Consider the following 23,332-nt stretch of genomic DNA (forward strand, 5'->3'; position numbering starts at 1 on the left):
TTACCACGATCTTTAGAGTCAATGTGGCATTGTGGTTCCAACTTCTGAGGTTCTAATTCAGAATCCAGACCATATTGTGGTTCAATGGGTTACTTTGGGCCTGTAATTCTGACTTTAGTTGGTCTGATGTTTGGTATTCTGTTCCAAGCAGGTTCACTGATTTGAAGGGGTGACTAAGAGTTTTACTTCATTTGGTTGCCTTGGTACTTAGTGTACGATCCTATCCTTGGTCTTGATGGCACAGTCAAAACAAGACTACTTTAGTGACCCCATTTGACTATCAACACCAAATTTCACCAGTTCCCACTGCTGAGAATCAAGCAGATATATTTCCAGAGAACAAAATATCCCAATAGACTCAGAAGGGGAAGTCAAAATGAAGAGGCAAATACAATCCAATGGACATGTAAAACACAATAAAGAAACACAAAGATTATAATACAATGACAACACAGTGACCACCCGTGACCCATCCACGACTGGCCAGTTCTGTGAGTACCCAGAACTACAGAGACAACTGAAAAGCCTGAGAAAGAAATCAGAGTCTTACTTTTTAAAAGAATTAATGATCATGCAGGATACTGAAACAAACCAATGCATTGATTAAGGGAATCTTTTCAAAACCTTGACAGAACATTATTCAAAGTAAATGCACAGTAAAACAAAATTCTGCAAACCCTCAAAACTTATATGGAAAAGGAACCATAAGCAGATAGAAAACACAGACAAGCAGATTTAGTTATATTTATACTGATAAAGTAGACTTTAAACCAAGACTCATTAGAAGAGATTCAAAAGGAGCCCCTAATTTCATAAAACAAATACTGTATGGCATAAAAGACCAAATAGGTTCTGACAAAATAATGGCAGGGGTTTTCAATTCTCTATTTTCATATTTAGATAGGTCTTCTGAATTAAAGCAAAGAAACATCAGAGCTAAAATATATTATGGATTAACTAGACTTGATAAAACAGAATATTCAAACCAACAGACAGGGAATACACATTTTTCTCAGTAGCACTGGGAATGTTCTCTACACAAATCAAGTTTCAACAATAACATCATCATCATAATAAATAAAATTTGAAATCAACAATAACAAAACTACAGACATCACAAGATTCTTGGAGAATAATACATATTTGAGTGAACAGTAGGTTACCTAGGATATCAGAGAGGAAATTAAAAAAATCTTGCAAGGAATGATAATGAAAACAAAACCTATCAGATTAGTTAAGGAGGGTAGGAGGAAAAGTAACTGGAGAGCATTTTATACATCCATGAAATAGTCAAACAACAAAGTTTACTACTAAAAAATTGAATCCGTCAGGTAGGCAATGTCATTGTTTAAAAAAGAAAAATTTTGTGTAGGGAGTTTTAAAAACACAATCTCCATTTGAACAGATTATTCTCATCAAACTGGAGAACAGACTGGAGCGATTGTGAACTGGAAGGAACTTTTTACAATAATCCACAAAGATGCTGGGCTGTGGTAGTGTGCGCCTTTAATAGCAGCACCTGGAAGGCAGAGGCGGCGGATCTGCTGTAAGTTCTAGGACAGCCAAGAGATATTAAAAAGAGAAACCCTGTCTACAAACAAACAAATAAACAAACAAGCAAAAAACCAAAACCAAAAAACCCCAAAAAGAATAATCCACAAAGTTAGTAAAGACCAAAAAAAAAAAAAAAACAAAAAAAACAAAAAAACCCCTCCAAAACCCAACAATCAAACAAACAAAAATAGTGGCAGTGGGATGGAGATCAGAAATGTATGCAAGAGGCTGTAGAAGGAAAAGCACTGCTAGAGAGGTGGGAAAAATAAAACTTGTCACGAAACCTTATAATAAGAGATATGTATGAATATAGTGTTAGAATTTGTAGCTTAAGTAAGATCTGGGCAGTGACAACAGACAATAAACTCACTCATAGATGGCACTTGAATTACTAAACTACATAAAATCTTACAAAATAAATATATAAAATATGAAAAGGTGCAAACAACGCTTGCAAATGAATTGACAAAAGAAGGCAAGCTTACAAAAGAGCCAGTAAGGAGAAGAGGAGCTCTGCTGACTTCACTCTGCTCTGCCCTCCATGGCGAGTCATCTCTCCTTACATATGACTTTACACAGCACCCATCTTAATAGAGGCTTAGTCTTAAGTCTATACTTTCTGAAGAAACTGAGTAACACCTAACTAAAATGTCTAGGTAAAATTATAATACTCTTGGGTATTAAAAATGATTGTGTTTGATCCATTATCTCTGAAACACTGACACTCAGGCAGGTTATTAACTGAGGCTGACCTATCTGCCTTGGTGAAGAAATGAAGAGGAAAAAGCACATGAGGGAAAGTACTTTTCTCCTGATGGAAAACAAAAGGTCACTTCCAAATCTTTTTCCTGAGATTTCTGTGTAAATGTGAATTGGAACACATAATTTCATTTCTCTAAGAAACCAATGTTAAGGTAAAGGCCTTTGAAATTACAAGAGAGCAGAACTGATTAATTTATTCTTGTTATAAATGTATTAAAAATTTTTAATAACTTAAGTTTACATTGCTATTTTCTAAATGTATCTTGGTTCACATTGATATCAATAAACAACTGAATATTCTATATTTAACAGTAAATAATTTCATTAATGCTGATTTCCGAATTACATGATTTCTGACAAGTTCTTTACTCTAGTGAATTTCCTAACTTTCATTTCCTTTACCAGGGACTGAAAGAAAAACAACAGAAAACCTTTAAGCCTAAAAGAACGTGAGTAAGAGGAGTAGGATAAGTGGAAGCTGCTTAAACTCTATTTTTGTCTAAAGAGGACCAGGACAAAGAAGCATACACATGGCACCTACTATTTCATTAATTTTAGGTCTTTAACATCATCTGTTATGCCAGCTACCATTATTAAAGATATTTTAATATTGGACCAGGAGAACTATTATGTAACAAAGTCCTAATACCTTACTCCTATTCGTTTTCTGGCAGAAAAATTAGGATGTTGTATAACTATTCTCTAATGGTCACTGCAGTTTAAATATGCCAGTTTTAAGGGTTTATGAATAAAATTCTTTACTTAGACAATTATTTCTATTTGTGAATGTGCACATGTGTCTGGCGGCAAGAGGATAATGCTGGATGGTATTCCCCATAAGCCATCTACCACGTTTTTTGAGACAGGGTTGCTCATAAGGACCCCAAGTTCACCAAATAGGGTAAGGTGGATGGCAAATGAGTCTTGGGGGAATGTCTGCATCTCCCCAACACCGGGTTTACAAGCACACACTAACATGCTTGGCTTTTTACATGAGTTTTGGGAATTGAACACATATCTTCATGATTGTATAGTAAGCATTTCCTGATGGAACTATTACCCAAAACTTAAATTATTTTGTCTTGTTTCTGTCTTCATAAAAATAACTAGGAACTATATTTCATTTAGAACATATCAAGTATAACTTTTGGAGAGGTGGGTATGATCACAAGTACTTCACCAGAAGTGCTCAGGAGCTTAGTCTGCTGGAACTCAATATCAAAATACAATTTCTTAGGTTATTAGAAATAAACATTGATTAGAAACTTACTACAGTGTGGAAACAACAACACTGCTGTAGTGTTAATGCTGTATGTTCCCAAAAGGCCCAAGTGTACCCAGGGTGGCACGGTTAGGGGATGTTATGTACCTTCCAGAGCAGAGGCCTTGTAGGATACTTTAGTCCCGAGGGATGGTATGTTGGAAACTGGCCTCTTCTTTTCCTTCTCCCTTTTTCTTTTGTGGTTCATGAGGTAAGTTGTTTGTTCTGTCACTAACTCTACCATGATAAGCCTCATTAAAGGCTCAAAGTCACAGGACATAAATTAGAATTTCTTCTTAAAGAAAGAAAGCTGGGCATGATGGTTTACACCTTTAATCCCAGTACACAGGAGGTAGAGGCAGGTGAATTCAAGGTCAGCCTGATCTCCAAAGTGAGTTCCAGTCCAGCCAGGTATATACAATGAGACTGACACTGGTTCAAAAAACCAGCACCGCCATTACCACGATCACCACCACCACCACCACCACCACCAAAGATAAAAAACAAAAAAAGACCAGACATTTTTCTTTATAAATTAATTTTGTCAGATATATTGTTATAGTGACTGAAAGATAAGGCAACTACATTTCATTATCTTTTCATAAACTTTTCCAAATACACTACAACTAAGAGAAAAAAAAGAAGCTAGGTAGAACATAAAATAAATCAGAGTGATTATTTTATAATCCATGGATAAATTATGTTATTTTTAGCTATAGAGATTTCTCAACTTATGTTATATCCTAATAAACATTTGTAAATTGAAAATATCATTAATTAAAAATATGTAGTTAAATGGGGGCATGGTGGCATATGCCTGTAATCTTATCACCCAGGAGACTTTTACTGGAAAATTACACATTGAAAGACAGCCTAGGCCACATAGTGGGATCTTACAAAGAGGGAGAGAGAAAGCATTTGCTATCTAATTTAATCTAGTGTATATCACAGTTCCGCAATATGATAATTGCTATGTGGCTGAATAGGAACTACAGCTTGCTTCTGCACTCTGCATTATAAGACAATGTCATGCCACATATTACTAGTTCCAAACTATCAAATGTAAAATGTAGTTTTCAGGACACGTAGAGTGTTTTTGTACCTTTATAAAGCTGGAAAATTAAGACAGAAATGGTCTGCATGAATTTTCTACAACACATGGTTATAAGACATTAGCTATTTTCAATTCCTAATAGAAAAGTCATCAAAAGAACTCAGAATTGTCTTATTTTTCTGATTCAGTGCCGACAGCCCCATCTTTAGGATAGAATTCTGGTATTTAGTATTAAAAACAGATAGCCCTTTCTTATTTTTATGAAGCAAAAGCTATCTGATTATTAAGTTGATGATAGTTTAACAGAGAACAGGAGCAGAAGGAAGATTCTGACACGGGCAGAGGTGAGTAAGCACCCTCTTGTAGGAACTGGTACACTCATGCTGCATTAGTCTTTCTTGGAAGACAAAGATAGACATGGCAGTACCTCGGTAATTGATGATTTCTGTACCAAGCACCGGAGTCATCTCCAGGACTGTAATGAAGGCTTTGTCCATAGATGTCAGAGGAAAAGGAGACATGCGATGTCTTCGAGCCACCTTGGTGATATCTACAGCACTGTGACCTAAACAGTAGACAAATGACTGAGAATAAGACACTGAAACATTCATCAACAAGTAAGAATGACTTTAAGCACCCAAACTTCTAAACTCTGGGGACCTGTCAGACAGTATTTCTCGTTTCTGACTGTAGAACATTAAATGAAATTAAAATATGTCAAAACTTTGTGAAATTTAATGATACTGGCTGACCACTGAATGGTCACTATGGATCAAGTGACTACTCTAGATGAACTACTAGCTCCGTGTCATAGAAAGGTTTTGTTACTGGTTTTCTACAGCCGAGGAAAGAAGCTTAGATAGGTCCACTATAGAGATGAATGCTTTGCACTGTTATGGATCTTAATTTATTGATATAAATTTAAGGCCAATTTTGTTATATGTATATTTCTGCTCTTGATTAAGGTATTGTTTGTGAAGCTCGTTTAAAAATATAATGTATAATTAAGAAACACAGGTTAATAGACAGTAATCTATAATAGTCAAGCATGAAGTCATGTTAGTTAGGCTTCCTAGATATACAGAGATACATTTCAGTTAGACTGACAATCTTCAACACTTCAAAGATCTACGGAATATGGCGTTTCAAATATTTTAAGAACTTAGACTTTTCTTGACACTGAGACATGTATGCTTCTGGGAGTACCAATCTACTTCAAGAGGATGATGGGTATCAAAGAGGCTCCTTATGGAGTTTCTTAGCCATTAGGGCAAGAAACTGCTCTTGCCTGCACTGCTTGATGGTATGCGGTATGAACTGGACATGCAGGACACACAGAAAAATGACTGCTGAAGTTGCCTAAAGAAAGTGAGACAGTCCTTGATGGTTCCTCCTTCATGAAAGAGTCTACCAAACATTCTGTAGGACATAGAAGAAAGAAACTGACAAACTTGGCCATTACAAGGCAAAACAGATCTTCAAATTTCCTGCTTCATGAAAAAGTCTGTCAGACAGGAGACTACTTCGTAAATATAATCCCAGCAGCACAGACACTGAGAGAAACAATAAATAAATGGGACCTCCTGAAAGTGAAAAGCTTCTTTAAAGCAAAGGACATGGTTAACAAGACAAAACAACAGCCTACATATTGTGAAAAGATCTTCATCAACCCCACATCAGACACAGGTCTGATCTCCAAAATATATAAAGAATTCAAAAAAATTGGTCATCAAATGAACAAATAATCCAATAAAAATGGAGTACAGACTTAGAGAACTCTCAACAGAGGAATCTAAAATGGCTGAAAGACACTTAAGGAAATGTTCAACATCCTTAGTCATCAGAGAAATGCAAATCAAAACAACTCTGAGATTCCATCTTACACCTGTAAGAATGGCCAAGATCAAAACCACTGATGACAAATTATTCTGGAGAGGTTGGGGGGTAAAGGGAACATTCCTGCAGGTGGGAGTGGATATCAGTATAGCAATTTCTCAGAAAATTAGGAAACAACCTTCCTCAAGACCATGCAATACCACTTTTGGGTATATACCCAAAGGATGCTCAATCATACCTCAAGGACATGTGCTTAATTATGTTCATAGCAGCATTGTTTGGCATAGCCTGAACCTGGAAACAACCTAAATGTCCCTCTACTGAAGAATGGATAAGGAAAATGTGGTACATTTACACAATGGAGCATTACATAGCAGAAAAAATAAGGACATCTTGAAATTTGCGGGTAAATGGATGGGGCTAGAAAACATCATATCGAGTGAGGTAACCCAGGCCCAGAAAGACAATTATCATATGCACTCACTCATAGTGGTTTTTAAACATAAAGCAAAGAAAATCAGCCTACAAATCACAATCCCAGAGAACCTAGACAACAATGAGGACCCTAAGAGAGACACACATGGGTCTAAACTACATGGGAAGTAGAAAATGAAACCATCTCCTGAGTAAACTGGGAGCATGGAGACCATGGGAGAGAGTTTAAGGGGAGGGGAGAGGCAAGAAGGGGAGCAGTAAAAAATGTATAGCTCAATAAAATAAAAAAAGAAAAAGTCTGCCAGATACTATGGATCTGTAGGCTGAGGATGGATGCCCTAATGTTACAGAAGAACTTTGGATGACTGACCAGGCAGCAAGATGTATCTGTCAGTTCTAGAGTTTTGGAAGTTGCTTACAATGCACTTCCTGCTAACTTAGGTAATATTATATCCTTCTGGGGTCTTAGATGGAGTTGAAGAATAGATAGTTGTAATTATAGCTTTCCTTAGTTATGATAAAAGGTAAAGTAGATATAAATATTGTAACTATAATTCTTGAGGACTGTTTTGTTATATGTAATTTTACTATGTTAAAATTAAAACCTCCCTTTTTACTTAGACAGAAAAGGGGAGGTGATGTGGGATTCCTCTCTGTATGTTGTGAAAATGTTTTATTGTTGTCGTTGGTTAATAAAGAAGCTTTAGGGGCCTGTAGCAGGGCAGAACAGAGCTAGGAGGGAAAACTAAACTGAATGCTGGAAGAAAGAAGGTGGAATCAGAGAGACACCTTGTAGCCACTGAAGGAGAAAGATGAGAGCCACCAGCCAGAACCTTACTGGTAAACCATGAGCCTCTTCGTAAAATACAAACTAATAGGAATGGGTTAATTTGAGATGTTATAGCTACTTAGAAATATGATTAAGCTATTGGTCAACCAGTGCTGTAATTAATACAGTTTCTGAGTGCTCATTTTGTATCTGGGCATCTGGGAAACAAACAAACAGCCTCTGTCTATATAAGACTAATATTTTTGATTAGTCACACAGATGGTAAAAAAAGAACCAGGATAAAATCCAAGTTAGTTCTAGCTTTAGGATTCATATCTTCAACTATTGTACTGACCTTTAGATATTTAATGAACTAGTCAACAAAATGAATTTATTTAAGATTCATTGGAATTGTTTTTTTTTCCTGTAAAAAGTCACAGAAGATTATATGTAGCTATCTACTCTTATGTAATCTTATTTTGTCCTTTGGCATTAATATAATAAATACAGAAAAAATGCTGATTTTATATCTCTATTCTGAACCTCTACCCTCAACTTTATATTTGTATATTACCTAAGAGTGGGTAGATAATGTATTTTTCCAGGCTAGTAATAATCTAACATTTACTTAAATATGTAATAGACAACTCAAACCTAAAATATCTAGAATTAAGCTCTTAAATCACTAATTTCCTTTACCACCCATAGGATGTTTCATTTCTCTTGCAGTTCTCAACTATTCATTTTACCAGTTTAATAACTGGGCAAAGCAATGGAGACATCTTGATTTTTCTCTTTTTGTCAGAGTGCTAAACTCCCTTTAAAAGATACCTACAATCTGATAGCTACTTACCACTCCCATCATTTATGTTCTGGTGATTGAAGAGTACTACACAGCAGAAAAAATAATGACATCTTGAAATTTGCAGGCAAATGAATAGATCTAGAAAACATACTGAGTGAGGTAACCCAGACCCGGAAAGACAAGTATTGTATGTACTCACTCATACGTGGCTTTCAGACATAAAGCAAAGAAAACCAGCCTACAAATCACAATCCCAGAGAACCTAGACAACAAGGAGGACCCTAAGAGAGACATACAAGGATCTAATCTACAGGGGAAGTAGAAAAAGGCAAAATCTCCTGAGTAAATTAGGAACATGAGGACCATGGGAACCATGAGAGAGAGTAGAAGGGGAGGGGAGAGGCAGGAAAGGAAAGCAGAGAAAAATGTGTAGCTTAATGAAATCAATAAAAAGTAAAATAAAATGTATAAGAAAAAAAAGGCTGGATGAGTCAAACTAGTCAGAGGAAAGGGTACCAAAACCAGGAAACAGTCACAGACAGTCCCTGCTCCCTGTGTTAGGAGTCCCACAAGAAGTCCACGAAACACACTGTGTTCTATGTGTAGATGGCCTAGGTTTGTCTTATGCAAGCTCTCTGGTTCAGTCTCTGTGAGCCCCTATGAGCCCAGGTTAGTTGATTCTATGGATTTTCTTGTATCCCTGGCCCCTCTAGCTTCTGTAAGAGGGGAAAACCTTCCTCTCTTAGGCAGGATTCCCTAAGCTCCAACTAATGTTTGGCTGTGGGTCTCTGTGTCTGTTTCCACCAGCGTCTGGGTGAGAAGCCTCTCTAATGGAATTGAGGTAGGCAACAACCTATGGGTATAGCAGAATAAATGGGGAATCATTTCATTGCTTTTTTTTTTATTGTCACATTTGGTTCTATCCTAGGTCTCTGGCCTGTCCAGCCTCTGGGTCCTGGCTCTCCAGGCAGTATCAGGGTGGATTGCCTCTCCTGGTATGGGTCTGGAGCTAGACCAGTCATTGGTTGACCACTCCCATAATTTTTACACCTCCTTTACCCCAGCATATCTGGTAGACAGGCAAATGAGAGGTCAAAGTTTATGTGGCTGGATTGGAGTCTCATTCCCTCCACTGGAAGTCTAGAAAATATACATTGAGGAAATTCTGAAAATTGAAAATCTGGGTAAGTAATACAGGGCATCTTAAAAATAAGATTATAATTTCTTATGTTGTTTTGAATTTCATGGCTTTATAAGATTTCTACATGAATATTCAAGGTAATGCATATCACAGCACTACTGACATAGAAAATATGGGTGAAAAGGCTGCTTATTTTCTAGGGCTGAATAACAAATACTAAAGGAAAACAGTCGTGAGAGGCCTATGCATCAATTACATAATACAAGGCACTGTTGCCACAAAATGTCAGCTCTGTAACTTACATCAATGATTCACTATCATTCATAGGATACAATTTCAATTCTTTATGATAGTATATAAAATTTTTTCTTTCTTTTTTTCAGCTTCCCACTCATTGCTGCATTGCTTATAAAACTGGCAATATTGTGGATAAGTAAACACACAGTATCATTTTATATTTTCTTGCTGTAGTATGAAATGTTCTATCAGCCTAGAATAATTTTTCTCTCATTATTTTGTTTGCTTGTTTGTTTCCATCGGAAATTACTATTCTTCCCTCACAACATTTTTTCAATAAAGAAAGAACAAAGGGAAAAAGATCTTAGAGCAAGAATACAAGGCTCCTTTTTACTAAACCTGGTACAAAGTTATGGCAAAAATCAACAGATTTATTTAACTAAAAGGCAGCCTACTGGAAAAGATCTTCACCAACTGCGCAACAGACAAAGGTCTGATCTCCAAAATATATAAGGAACTCAAGAGACTAGACTTTAAAATGCTAATTAACCCAATTAAAAAATGGGGCACTGAACTGAACAGAGAATTCTCAACAGAAGAAGTTCAAATGGCCAAAAACCACTTAAGGGCATGCTCAACCTCCTTAGCAATCAGGGAAATGCAAATCAAAACAACGTTGAGATACCATCTTACACCTGTCAGATTGGCTAAAATCAAAAACACCAATGATAGCCTTTGCGGGAGAGGATGTGGAGTAAGGGGTACACTCATCCATTGCTGGTGGGAATGCAAACTTGTGCAACCACTTTGGAAAGCAGTGTGGAGGTTTCTCAGGAAATTTGGGATCAACCTACCACAGGACCAAGCAATCCCACTGTTGGGAATTTACCCAAAAGATGCCCAATCATATTACAAAAGCATCTGTTCAACTATGTTTATAGCAGCATTATTTGTAATAGCCAGAACCTGGAAACAACCTAGATGCCCTTCAGTGGAAGAATGGATGAAGAAAGTGTGGAATATATACATATTAGAGTACTACTCGGCAGTAAAAAACAATGACATCTTGAATTTTGCATGCAAATGGATGGAAATAGAAAACACCATCCTGAGTGAGGTAACCCAGGCCCAAAAAGATGAACATGGGATGTACTCACTCATAATTGGTTTCTAGCCATAAATAAAGGACATCGAGCCTATAATTCGTAAAAAATCCTAGAGAAGCTATATAAGAAGGTGAACCTAAAGAAAAACATATAGTTATCCTCCTGGATATTGGAAGTAGACAAGATTGCCGGACAAAAAATGGGAACATGGGGGGAGGTGGGATGGGACGGTGGGGGGGATGGGGAGAGAAAAGTGTGAAGTGGAGGATGGGAAGAGCTTGGGGGAATAGGATGGTTGGGATACAGGAAGGGTGGATATGGGAACAAGGAATTATATATCTTAATTAAGGGAGCCATTCTAAGGTTGGCAGAGACTTGACTCTAGAGGGGTTCCCAGGTGTCCAGGAAGATGCCCCCAGCTAGTTCCTTGGGCAGCTGAGGAGAGAGTGCTAGAAATGTCCAGATCCTATTGCCATACTCATGAATATCTTGCATATCACCATAGAACCTTCACCTGGCATTGGATGGAGAAAATGACTGAGCCCCACATAGGAGCACCGGACTGAGCTCCCAAGGTCCTGATGAGGAGCAAAAGGAGGGAGATCATGACCAAGGAAGTCAGGACCATGAGGAGTGCATTTATCCATTGAGACGGTGGGACAGATCTAACGGGAGACCACCAAGTCCAGTTGGAATGGGACTGATGGAACAGGGGACCAAACCGGACTCTCTGAATGTGGCTGATGGTGGAGGAGGACTGAGAAACCAAGGACAATGGCGATGAGCATGAACTCTACAGCATGGACGGGCTCACTGTGAGCCTTGTCAGTTTGGTTGCTCACCTTCCTGGACTTAGGGGGAGCTGGGAGGACCTTGGAGTTAACATAGTGAAGGGAACCCTGATGGCTCTTTGTCTTGGAGAGGGGTGGAGTGGGGGTATGGGTGGAAGGGAGGGGAGGGAAGGGGGAGGAGGAAGGGAGGAGATGGAAATTTTTAATAAAAAAATTAGAAAAAATCAACAGATTTATTTAACTAAATGAAAATAATTCATGGACTGTAATGTAAATAAAGAAATTATTTAATAATTCTTCCTTATTAACAAACTTCCAACTGATAAAATAAGTGGAATTAGAAAAGCCTATATTGGCAATAATCATGCTAATAGCTGCTTCAGACAAAAATCATTAACAGATACTAAAACTAGAAGGGAAAAACTTCATGAGGAACAAGGTATTTATACAGATTAAAATATATCTCCATGAAATACTTATAAAATACAAAGTCAAAATATTATTTCTTCATGAAAAACCTACTATCTAGTGATCCTAAGTAGTAGTGATGAAGAAATTTACATAAAGGCCTCACTGACATGATTGATATATTGTAAGGGACACAACATCTTATTTGAAGTATTCCCAACAAATTGCATAGCAATTAAATCACTTTAAAACATCAGAAAAATTAAAATTTAAGGTCATTATATAAAATAACTGACCTATGCTCTTCAAAAATATTGAGGCCATGAGAGACAAAGAAAAACATGAGAAATGGTTCTAGCTTAAAGGAGTCTAAAGGGACATCACTGTGAATTGAAATGTATGAGTCTGGGTTGAATCCCAGATCAGAACAAAAGAATTATTCTTTCCCCATTCGCTATAAAGAACATTATTAGAAAAACTGGCAAAATTTAATTGGAATCAGATTATATAATAGTATTATGGTACTGTTAATTTCTTGATTTTCATAATTGTTCTGAGGTTATGTAAGAGAACGTCTTATTTCTTCCCACCAACCTCATTTTACCCCTACTTTAAATGCACGCTGAAGGAGGAACTAAAGAGGCATCATGTCTGAATTTTATTCACACGTTATTTGGCAAAGCATGTGCATATTAGCATTCACAGATAAATGTGGCAACCCTTAACTGTGGCAAAGTATCTATATCTGGGGAGTCTGGATGAAAAGCACACAGAAATTCATTACAATATTCTTGTGACATTTTTCTTGAGTAGTGCCTCTGTTATGAAGCAAAATATGTCCATACATTTTCCCTGTACTTAGAGGTACTATAAAACATTCTCTTAATATTTTCTTTGAAAATTGCATTAAGAAAAAAATCTCCATTTTATATTTATTTATATGTGTTTTTTCCTAACTAGATTTTCAGGGAGAAAAATTGTCTTACTATCAAGATGCTGTGCACAGTATAATTAAGAACCAAAGATATTGAACACATAGTATAGCCTAGGACCAAAGATGCTGTGGAGATGGCATAGTCTAGGACCAAAGATGATTTGGAGATACAAGATGTTGAGCACATAGTGTAGCCTAGGACCAAAGATGCTGTGGGGATAGTATAGCCTGTGACCAAAAATGCTGTGGAGATAGCATAGTCTAGGACTAAAAATGCTGTGGAGATAGCATAGCCTAGGACCAAAGATGGTGTGGAGATAGCATAGTTTAGGACCAAAGATGCTGAGCACATGGCATAGTCTAGAGTTTATCGACTGATAAAAAGATGGCTATATAGACAAATAAACACTATATACAACTTCCAACATTAACGTAGTCAATAAATTTAGTGTTAATTTCTTTTTACCAGAATTACAAATATTTGATTTTAAAAAGTTAGTTGCACTAGGTATAATGACATAACTGTAATTCTAGCACTTGGGATATACATCAGGCCAGTCTGGGCTGTATACCACAACTACCTTTGTCTTAAAAAACAACCACCAACCAACCAACCAACCAACCAACCAACCAACCAACGAACCAACCAACATACCAAAAAGCTAACAAACATTTGTTAACAATAGGCCTCAAACTGGGTTTCTCCTACTCTTATATCTTCCTACCTGATTATGGTTTTGATAATACATATGACATTTGAATACTGTTTATTTGCTAACATATTTTATAATTATATCTTGTGCTTTTATTTTTTTTTTTTTTGGCCAAAATAAAGTACTTAAAAAGTTTTTGTGTACAAATGTTTTGCCAGCCTGAAGTCTGTGTACCATGTGTGCACCTTGTACTTGCAGAGGCCAGAGGATGTCAGATCTCTGGAACTAAAATTAGAGATAGGTTTTGAGCTGCCATATGAGTGCTGAGAACTGAACCAGGTTCTCTAGAAAGCAGTTAGTGTGTTCTTCACTGTGTAGACATTTCCACAACCCCCAAATTAAAAGTACTATTAACTCCATCATTAAAGCAGTACAGTATCCAATATCAGACAATATATTAATCTGTTCCCACAAGTTATATTTCCATATTTTCGGACTTCTATTTCTGTATGCTTCCATGCTGCAGTCTAGTATCATTTTATGTCAACTTGAAGCACTTTCTTTAGCGTTTCTTATAAGCTTCCTTAAGCTTTTGTTTAGCTGTGGAATCTTCATTTCTCTTTTGTTTTTGAAGGGTGGTTTTACTGGATAAAATAATATCTGAAACACACCTCAACCACAAAGACAGACACCTACTCAGAGTAAAGGGTTGGGAAAAGGTTTCTCAAGCAAATGGACCTAAGAAACAAGCTGGTGTGGCCATACTAATTTCTAACAAAGTTGACTTCAAACTAAAATCAATCAGAAGAGATGGAAAGGGACACTTTATACTCATAACAGGAAAAATCCTCAGAATGAAGTCTCAATCCTGAATATCTATGCCCCTAATATAAAAGCACCCACTTATGTAAAAGAAACACTTCTAGAACTCAAGGCAGCCATCAAACCACACACACTAATAGTTGGAGACTTCAACACTCCTCTCTCACCAATGGACAGGTCAATCAGACAGAAACCTAACAGAGAACTGAAAGACTTAATGGAGGTAATGAACCAAATGGACTTAACAGACATCTATAGAACATTCCACCCAAATAGGAAAGAATATACCTTCTTCTCTGCGGCTCATGGAACCTTTTCGAAAATTGACCATATACTTGGTAACAAAGCAAACTTCCACAGTTACAAAAAATATTAGTAACCACCTGTGTCTTATTGGATCACCATGGAATAAAATTAGAAATCAACAACAATGCTACCCCCAGAAACCCCACAAACTCATGGAAACTGAACAGTCAACTCTTGAACCACACCTGGGTCAAGGAAGAAATAAAGAAATTAAAGTCTTTCTTGAATTTAATGAAAACAAAGACTCAACATACTCAAACCTATGGGACACAATGAAAGCAGTGCTAAGAGGAAAGTTCATAGCACTAAGTGCCCACTTAAAGAACACGGAGAAAGAACTCATTGGTGACTTAACAGCACACCTGAAAGCTCTGGGGAAAAAAAGAAGCAGACTCACGTAGGAGAAGTAGAAGACTGGAAATAATCAAACTGAGGGCAGAAATCAACAAAATAGAAACACAGAAAACAATCCAAAAAATCAATGAAACAAAAAGCTGGTTCTTGGAGAAAATCAACAAGATTGACAAACCCTTAGCCAAACTAATCAAATGGCAGAGGGAGAACACGCAAATTAATAAGATCAAAAATGAAAAGGGGGACATAACCACAGACACAGAGGAAATTCAGAGAATCACTAGATCTTACTACAAAAGCCTGTATGCCACAAAATTGGAAAATGTAAAAGAAATGGACATTTTTTTAGATAAGTACCATATACCAAAGTTAAACCAGGACCAGGTAAACGCTCTAAATAGTCCTGTTAGTCGCGAAGAATTAGAAACTGTTACCAGCAACCTCCCTACCAAAAAGAGCCCAGGACGAGATGGTTTCAATGCGGAATTCTACCAGAACTTCCAAGAAGACCTAACACCTATACTCCTTAAGGTATTTCATAATATAGAAACACAAGAGTCACTGCCATATTCCTTTTATGAAGCTACAGTTACCCTGATACCTAAACCACACAAAGACTCAACCAAGAAAGAGAATTACAGGCCAATCTCACTCATGAACATTGATGCAAAAATTCTCAATAAAATACTGGCAAACCGAATCCAAGAACATATTAGAAAAATTATCCACTACGATCAAGTAGCCTTCATCCCAGAGATGCAGGGCTGGTTCAACATACGAAAATCTATCAATGTAATCCATCATATAAATAAACTGAAGGAAAAAAACCATATGGTTATCTCATTAGATGCTGACAAAGCATTTGACAAAATTCAACACCCCTTTATGATAAAGGTCTTCGAGAGATTAGGGATACAAGGGTCATTCCTAAATATAATAAAGGCTATTTACAGCAAGCCGACAGCTAACATCAAATTAAATGGAGAGAAACTCAAGGCCATCCCACTAAATTCAGGAACACGACAAGGCTGTCCACTCTCTCCTTATCTCTTCAATATAGTGCTTGAAGTTCTAGCAATAGCAATAAGACAACATAAGGGAATCAAGGGGATTCGATTTGGAAAGGAAGAAGTTAAACTTTCGTTATTTGCAGATGATATGATAGTGTACATAAGCGACCCGAAAAACTCCACCAAAGAACTCCTACAGCTGATAAACTCCTTCAGTAACATGGCAGGTTACAAGATCAACTCCGAAAAATCAGTCGCCCTCCTATACACAAAGGATAAGGAAGCAGAGAGGGAAATCAGAGAAGTATCACCTTTCACAATAGCCACAAATAGCATAAGATATCTGGGAGTAACTCTAACCAAGGAAGTGAAGGATTTATTTGAGAAGAACTTTAAGTCTTCGAAGAAAGAAATTGAAGAGGATACCAGAAAATGGAAGGATCTCCCCTGCTCGTGGATTGGGAGGATCAACATAGTAAAAATGGCAATTCTACCAAAAGGAATCTATGATTCAATGCAATCCCCATCAAGGTCCCATCAAAATTCTTCACAGATATTGAGAGGACAATAATCAACTTTATATGGAAAAACAAGAAACCCAGGAGAGCCAAAACAATCTTATACAATAAAGGTACTTCTGGAGGCATTACCATCCCTGACTTCAAACTCTATTACAGAGCTACAGTATTGAAAACAGCTTGGTAATGACATAAAAACAGAGAAGTTGACCAATGGAATCGTATAGAAGACCTGGATCTTAAACCACAAACCTATGAACACCTGATTTTTGATAAAGGAGCTAAAAGTATACAATGGAAGAAAGAGGGCATCTTCAACAAATGGTGCTGGCATAACTGGATGTCAACCTGTAGAAGAATGAAAGTAGATCCATATCTATCACCATGCACAAAACTCAAGTCCAAATGGATTAAAGACCTCAATATTAATTTGAACACACTGAACCTGATAGAAGAGAAAGTTGGAAAGAGTCTACAACATATAGGCACAGGAGACCATTTCCTACATATAACTCCAGTAGCACAGACAATAAGGGCAACATTGAATAAATGGGACCTCCTAAAACTGAGAAGCTTCTGTAAAGCAAAGGACACTGTCAATAGGACAAAAAGGCAGCCTACTGATTGGGAGAAGATCTTCACCAACCCCGCAACAGACAAAGGTCTGATCTCCAGAATATATAAAGAGCTCAAGAAACTAGACTTTAAAATGCTAATTAACCCAATTAAAAAATAGGGTACTGATCTGAACAGAGAATTCTCAACAGAAGAAGTTCAAATGGCCAAAAGACACTTAAGGGCATGCTCAACCTCCTTAGCTATCAGGAAAATGCAAATCAAAACAACGTTGAGATATCATCTTACACCTGTCAGATTGGCTAAAATCCAAAACACCAATGATAGCCTTTGCTGGAGAGGATGTGGAGTAAGGGGAACTTTCATCCATTGCTGGTGGGAATGCAAACTTGTGCAACCACTTTGGAAATCAGTGTGGCAGTTTCTCAGGAAATTCGGGATCAACCTTCCACAGGACCCAGTAATTCCACTCTTGGGAATTTACCCAAGAGATGCCCAATCATACTACAAAAGCATCTGTTCAACTATGTTCATAGCAGCATTATTTGTAATAGCCAGAATCTGGAAACAACCTGGATGCCCTTCAGTGGAAGAATGGATGAAGAAACTGTGGAATATATACATATTAGAGTACTACTCGGCGGTAAAAAACAATGACATCTTGAATTTTGCATGCAAATGGATGGAAATAGAAAATACTATTTTGAGTGAGGTAACCCAGACCCAAAAAGATGAACATGGGATGTACTCACTCATAATTGGTTTCTAGCCATAATTAAAGGACATCGAGCGTATAATTCGGGATCCTTGAGAAGATAATAAGAAGGTGAACCCCCCCAAAAAAAGATGTAGTAATCCTCCTGGATATGGGAAGCAGACACGATCGCCAGGCAAAAATTGGGAACTTGAGGGTCGGGCGAGACGGGGCCAAGGGAAGATGGGGAGAGAAAAGTGTGAAGGGGAGAATGGGGAGATCTCGGAGGAATGGGATGCTTGGGTACAGGAAGGGTGGATATGGGAGCAAGGAAGCATATATCTTAATTAAAGGAGCCATCTGAGGGTTGTCAAGAGACTTGACCCTAGAGGGGTTCCCAGGTTTCCAGGGAGACGTCCCCAGCTAGTTCCTTGGGCAGCTGAGGAGAGGGAGCATGAAAAGGCCAGTTCCTATAGCCATACTGATGAATTTCTTGCATATCACCATAGAACCCCCACCTGGCGATAGATGAAGAAAATGACTGAGCCCCACATTGGAGCACCGGACTGAGCTCCCAAGGTCCTGATGAGGAGCAGAAGGAGAGAGAACATGAGAAAGAAAGTCAGGACCGTGAGGGGTGCGTTCACACATGGAGATGGTGGGACAGAACTAACGGGAGATCACCAACTCCAGTTGGATTGGGACTGATGGAACATGAGACCAAACCAGACTCTCTGAATGTGGCCAACAGTGGAGGCTGACTGACAAGCCAAGGACAAAGTCGCTGAGCTTTGACTCTTCTGCATGGACAGGCTCTGTGGGAGCCTTCTCAGCTTGGTTGATCACCTTCCTGGACCTGGGGGGAGTTGGGAGGACCTTGGTCTTAACATAGAGTAGGGAACCCCGATGGCTCCTTGGCCTGAAGAGGGAGGGAGGGGCGCATGGGTGGAGGGGAGGGGAGGAAAGGGGGAGGAAGAGGGGAAGAAATGGAAATTTTTAAATATAAAAAAATAAATCAAAAAAAGTCATTTAACAAACAAGCCCTTTGCTATTCTTAAAGTCCTAAGTAAAGAATTTGGGGTGCTTTGTCCTGTAGGAAAAATAAAGGAAAATGGAGCACAGACATGTTTACGTTTATGAATGCATCCTTGCATTTCACTGGGTGTGTGTGTGTGTGCATATGTGTATAAAACAATAGACACTTTAAAAAAATATCTGAAAAAAGTTCTGGTCTGTAAAGATCTCCTCATATAACTAATGATGTCCATTCTTTTTTTTCTTTATTTCTGTTTTTTAAATTTAATTTAAATTTTTATGTTTATTTTTATTTTTTGAGATAGAGGTTCTCTGTAGCTTTGGATTCTGTCCTGGAACTAGCTCTTGAAGACCAGGCTGGCCTTGACTCACAGAGATCCACCTGCCTCTGGCGTGCTGGGATTAAAGTTGTGTGCCACCACCACCTAGATGACATCAATTTTTATGGGTGCTCCTTTAAATGTGATGAATCAGTTTTTGTTCCTTTTCAGGTTTTTTGTTGTTCATGGCTTAGGACAATTTGAAAATAGAATGTCTTGACGTGTGCCTCTTTGGATTTATCCTAGCTGTTGCTCTTTGAGCTTAATGTACTTGCATTATTTAGATTTGGGATGTTTTTGTCACTATTTCTTCAAATAAATTCTATCTCCTCTGTCTCTTCTTTTCTTTACTTTCTTTGTTTCTCTCTATTCTTTCCTTTCTCTCTCTTCCTCTCTTCCCTACACACACGTTTAAATTGATGACATACCATAAAGTCTTTTTGAATTGTTTTACTGTTTTTTTTTTAACTCCAGAATTTCAAGTGACCTATATCTTTTTGTATATTGATTTGCTTGATCAAATCTGCTGCTGTACCTTTAGAAAAAATTTCAATTCAGCTACTATTTCTTCAGCTCTAAAACTTGTTTTTATATGGTTTAAGTCTTTATTGATATTCTAATTTTGTTCATGTACTATTTTTTTAAATTTAAAATTGTTACTTTTTTCATTTTTTTATTTAATATTTTAAAAATTTCCATTTCCTTCCCTCCTTTCCCCCTTCCCTCCCCTCCCTTCCACCCATACCCCCACTCCCTCCCTCTCCAGGCCAAAGAGCCACCAGAGTTCCCTACCCTATGTTAAGTCCAAGTTCCTCCCCAGGTCCAGGAAGGTGCTCATCCAAACTGACAAGGCTCACACAGAGCCCGTCCATGCTGTAGAGTCCAAGCCCATCGCCATTGTCCTTGGTTTCTCAGTCAGCCTCCACCGTCAGCCACACCATCAGCCACATTCAGAGTGTCCGGTTTGGTCTCATGTTCCATCAATCCCAATCCAACTGGAGTTGATGATCTCCCGTTAGTTCTGTCCCACCGTCTCAGTGGGTGAACGCACCCCTCACGGTCCTGGCTTTCTTTCTCATGTTCTCCCTCTTTCTGCTCCTCATCAGGACCTTGGGAGCTCAGTCCGGTTCTCCAATGTGGGGTCTGTCTCTATCTCCATCCATTGCTTTTTTAGATCACTAATCTTTTAAAAATAATTATTTTGGATTCTGTCACATAATAGTATTCTTGGTTGGATTTTGATTTATTTTGTCCTTCGACTGAGTCATGCTTCCATTTGCTTAGTAGGCTCTGTGATCCTTCCTTTTCTGTTTATGCATTTGAGACAATAGTCACACTCACCACTCTTTACAGACTGGCTTTCTACAGCCGAATGTCCTTGTCCAATCAAGCTGGTCAAAGATTCTGGGAGGTAGGCTCCTAAGTCCTGCTTTTGTGTGTGTGGGGGTCTATCTTTTCTGGGTCTTTGCAAGTAGGTTTTCAGTTAAGAACATTTAGGTTTCTTCTCCTCCGTATCTTTCTTCTTTTTTTTTTATAGCTTATAATTTGCTGATTTCTGTGATAATTACCTGCTAAACTGCAGGCTCTTTGATGCTGTAATAAGCTGCAGGATCTTCTTAGTGTCTCTCAAGCAACCAAAGTCCACCAGTTACCTGTCAGTACCAGTCAGGTAAGACAGAAAGCAGTGGTTTGGGAAGCCCTCTCCATTCTTCTCCTCTTCTGAGGAAGAAGCCAAGAGTGAGGTACTTCTTTCTAATTGCTGTAAAGGGTGTTTGTACCTTGTGTGGCGTGCTAGGTTTTATGGTGCCACAATAAGCTTTCTCCATTCATCTTTGTTTACTGCACACCTGACCATCAAATTCCTGCTGGTTTTGTTAGTGCAATGAGACAGAAATCATTCTTTGGGCATCCATCTAAAACGAGGAACACTGAACAATGTTCTCCTCTTCCCCAGCAAGGAGAAGCCATGCAGCAGGTGTTCTCTCCTGATCATGCTGGGCTGTGATAGCTTGAGAGGAAAGGGTGACAAGGAAGTCGGACCAATTCTTATGCATTCCAATGTTCTGTCTTCAGCTTTGAACTTACATGGGATAATGCATTTTCTTAACTTGTTCCTGGAGTTCTCATAAAGATATTGTGGTCTGTATAATGCTTAAGGATGGTGTCTGTTAGATGGATGAGGATGGGATTTCCTATTCTATAATTTAGTAGCAATGTCCTTTTTCCTACGTCAGCTACAATATTGACAATGAAGAAACTAAAAAGATTGACTCAAAGTATGAGTGTAAAAATTTTTCAAGAAAAAATAAAAAATGTGGTAATCTACAAAAATCAGAAGTTTGATCAAAATGAAATTAAAGATAAATAATGCTTAGGGTATTAATGTTTGGTTTCACAAGCAAGCATAAATATTTGTGAACTTGGTAAATACAGTATATAAGGCTATATTAAAGATAACTCATTAGATAAAATTGATTTATTTTGGAGATTAGGTGAGAAAATCAAGGGCAGCGCTTCAACAGTACCTCAATCAATGCTTATGCACTTAGTTGCTAATTATATTTAGTTATGCATAGAAAGACTGTGTTAGTGATGACAAACATTTGTATAATCCAGTGAGTGCTAATCAAGAACATAAGGGATATATTGCTGTAGGAGAGAAATGTTTTTCTAAAAATAAAATAAAATCAGGTGAAGTGATACACACCTCTAGTCCCAGTACTTGAACGGCAGAGGTAAGCAAATCTCTGAGTTTGAGACAAGCCTTGTTTATAGAGCAAGGTCCAGGACAGCCAGGGCTACACAGATAAACCCTGTCTCTAAGTTCAAACCAAACCAAAACTAAACCCAAAATCCTAAAAATAAAAGCTACCTGAAGTTAGCATATTATTCAAAAGATTATTTAAAACTCTCTTTCCCACAACATAGGACAACAGGATAACCAGAGGAGCCCTACTGAGCACCAAGCATCAATAGTGTAGTAGAAACCAGAGGCCTCAAACTAGACCAAAAAAATCCCTCTACTTAATGAAAATAATAAAAAAAGAAAATTTTATGTTTTTATTATCAAGGTACAATAATGTTACCTAAGAAAACCTATCTAGTGAGGGACAGGTGAACAGAAAAGGGCCAAAGTTGAAACATGAAATAAAGTACTTAAGAAAATTGTGCTTGTTAACAAGCAGGTTGACGTTGGCACTGTTTAGTTTTCCTTCTGTGCTTCCATCCTGATTTCTATTAGATATTTTATTGTTCCTCATCTGTTCTGCCTCCTAAAGGTTTTTCTTCTATTAATTTGCCTAATCATGTGTTAAACCCGTTTATTGAGACAGCCACTTTAGTACCACACTGTAACTAGGGTTGCCCCAAAGCAGGGAAAGCACAGGATACTGCAGAAAAACACAGAAGGAACACTTTGCTCATGTTTAGGAGGTCACAGAAAGCTGTCTACAAGATATGTAGGGTAAGTAGGAGTTATCCAAGTTTCAGAAGAGATGGAAGATTAATAATTTAGTAAAGAGGAGCCAGGCGGTGGTGGTGCACGCCTTTAATCCCAGTACTTGGGAGGCAGAGGCAGGCGGATCTCTGTGAGTTTGAGACCAGCCTGGTCTACAAGAGCTAGATCCAGGACAGGCTCTAAAGCTGCAGAAGAAACCCTGTCTCGAAAAAACCAAAAATAAAAAATAAAAAAAATAATTTAGTAAAGAGGGAACCATTTGAAAATCGAAAGTTTTCTGTACCTGGTGACCACATCAAGATGGAATGCTGAGGTAAGTTTAGAGGTGAGCAGAAGCCTGTTTGTAAGCCATCTGAAGTCTCGTCTTTACTGCAGAACACTACAGGAACATGACAGGCATCAACACTATAAAAAGGAAATGATGACTGTAGGAAGAGGGATAAAAAAACCAAAGTTTTTGGTTTGGACAACCAGGTGGTTAAAACTTCATTCTT

The 23,332-nt window shown here is 37.9% G+C and overlaps 1 protein-coding gene across 1 annotated transcript in view; it reads right to left on the minus strand.

The window, feature by feature from the left end:
• The window catches only part of Gphn (gephyrin), a 355,924-nt gene that overhangs the window by 90,434 nt on the left and 242,158 nt on the right, over positions 1-23,332 (minus strand). The window contains 1 exon segment of the mRNA XM_038336955.1: positions 5,059-5,196. Coding sequence (XP_038192883.1) covers positions 5,059-5,196 — 138 coding nt within the window.

This window comes from Arvicola amphibius, chromosome 7, assembly GCF_903992535.2.
Source record: "Arvicola amphibius chromosome 7, mArvAmp1.2, whole genome shotgun sequence".
NCBI lineage: Eukaryota > Metazoa > Chordata > Mammalia > Rodentia > Cricetidae > Arvicola > Arvicola amphibius.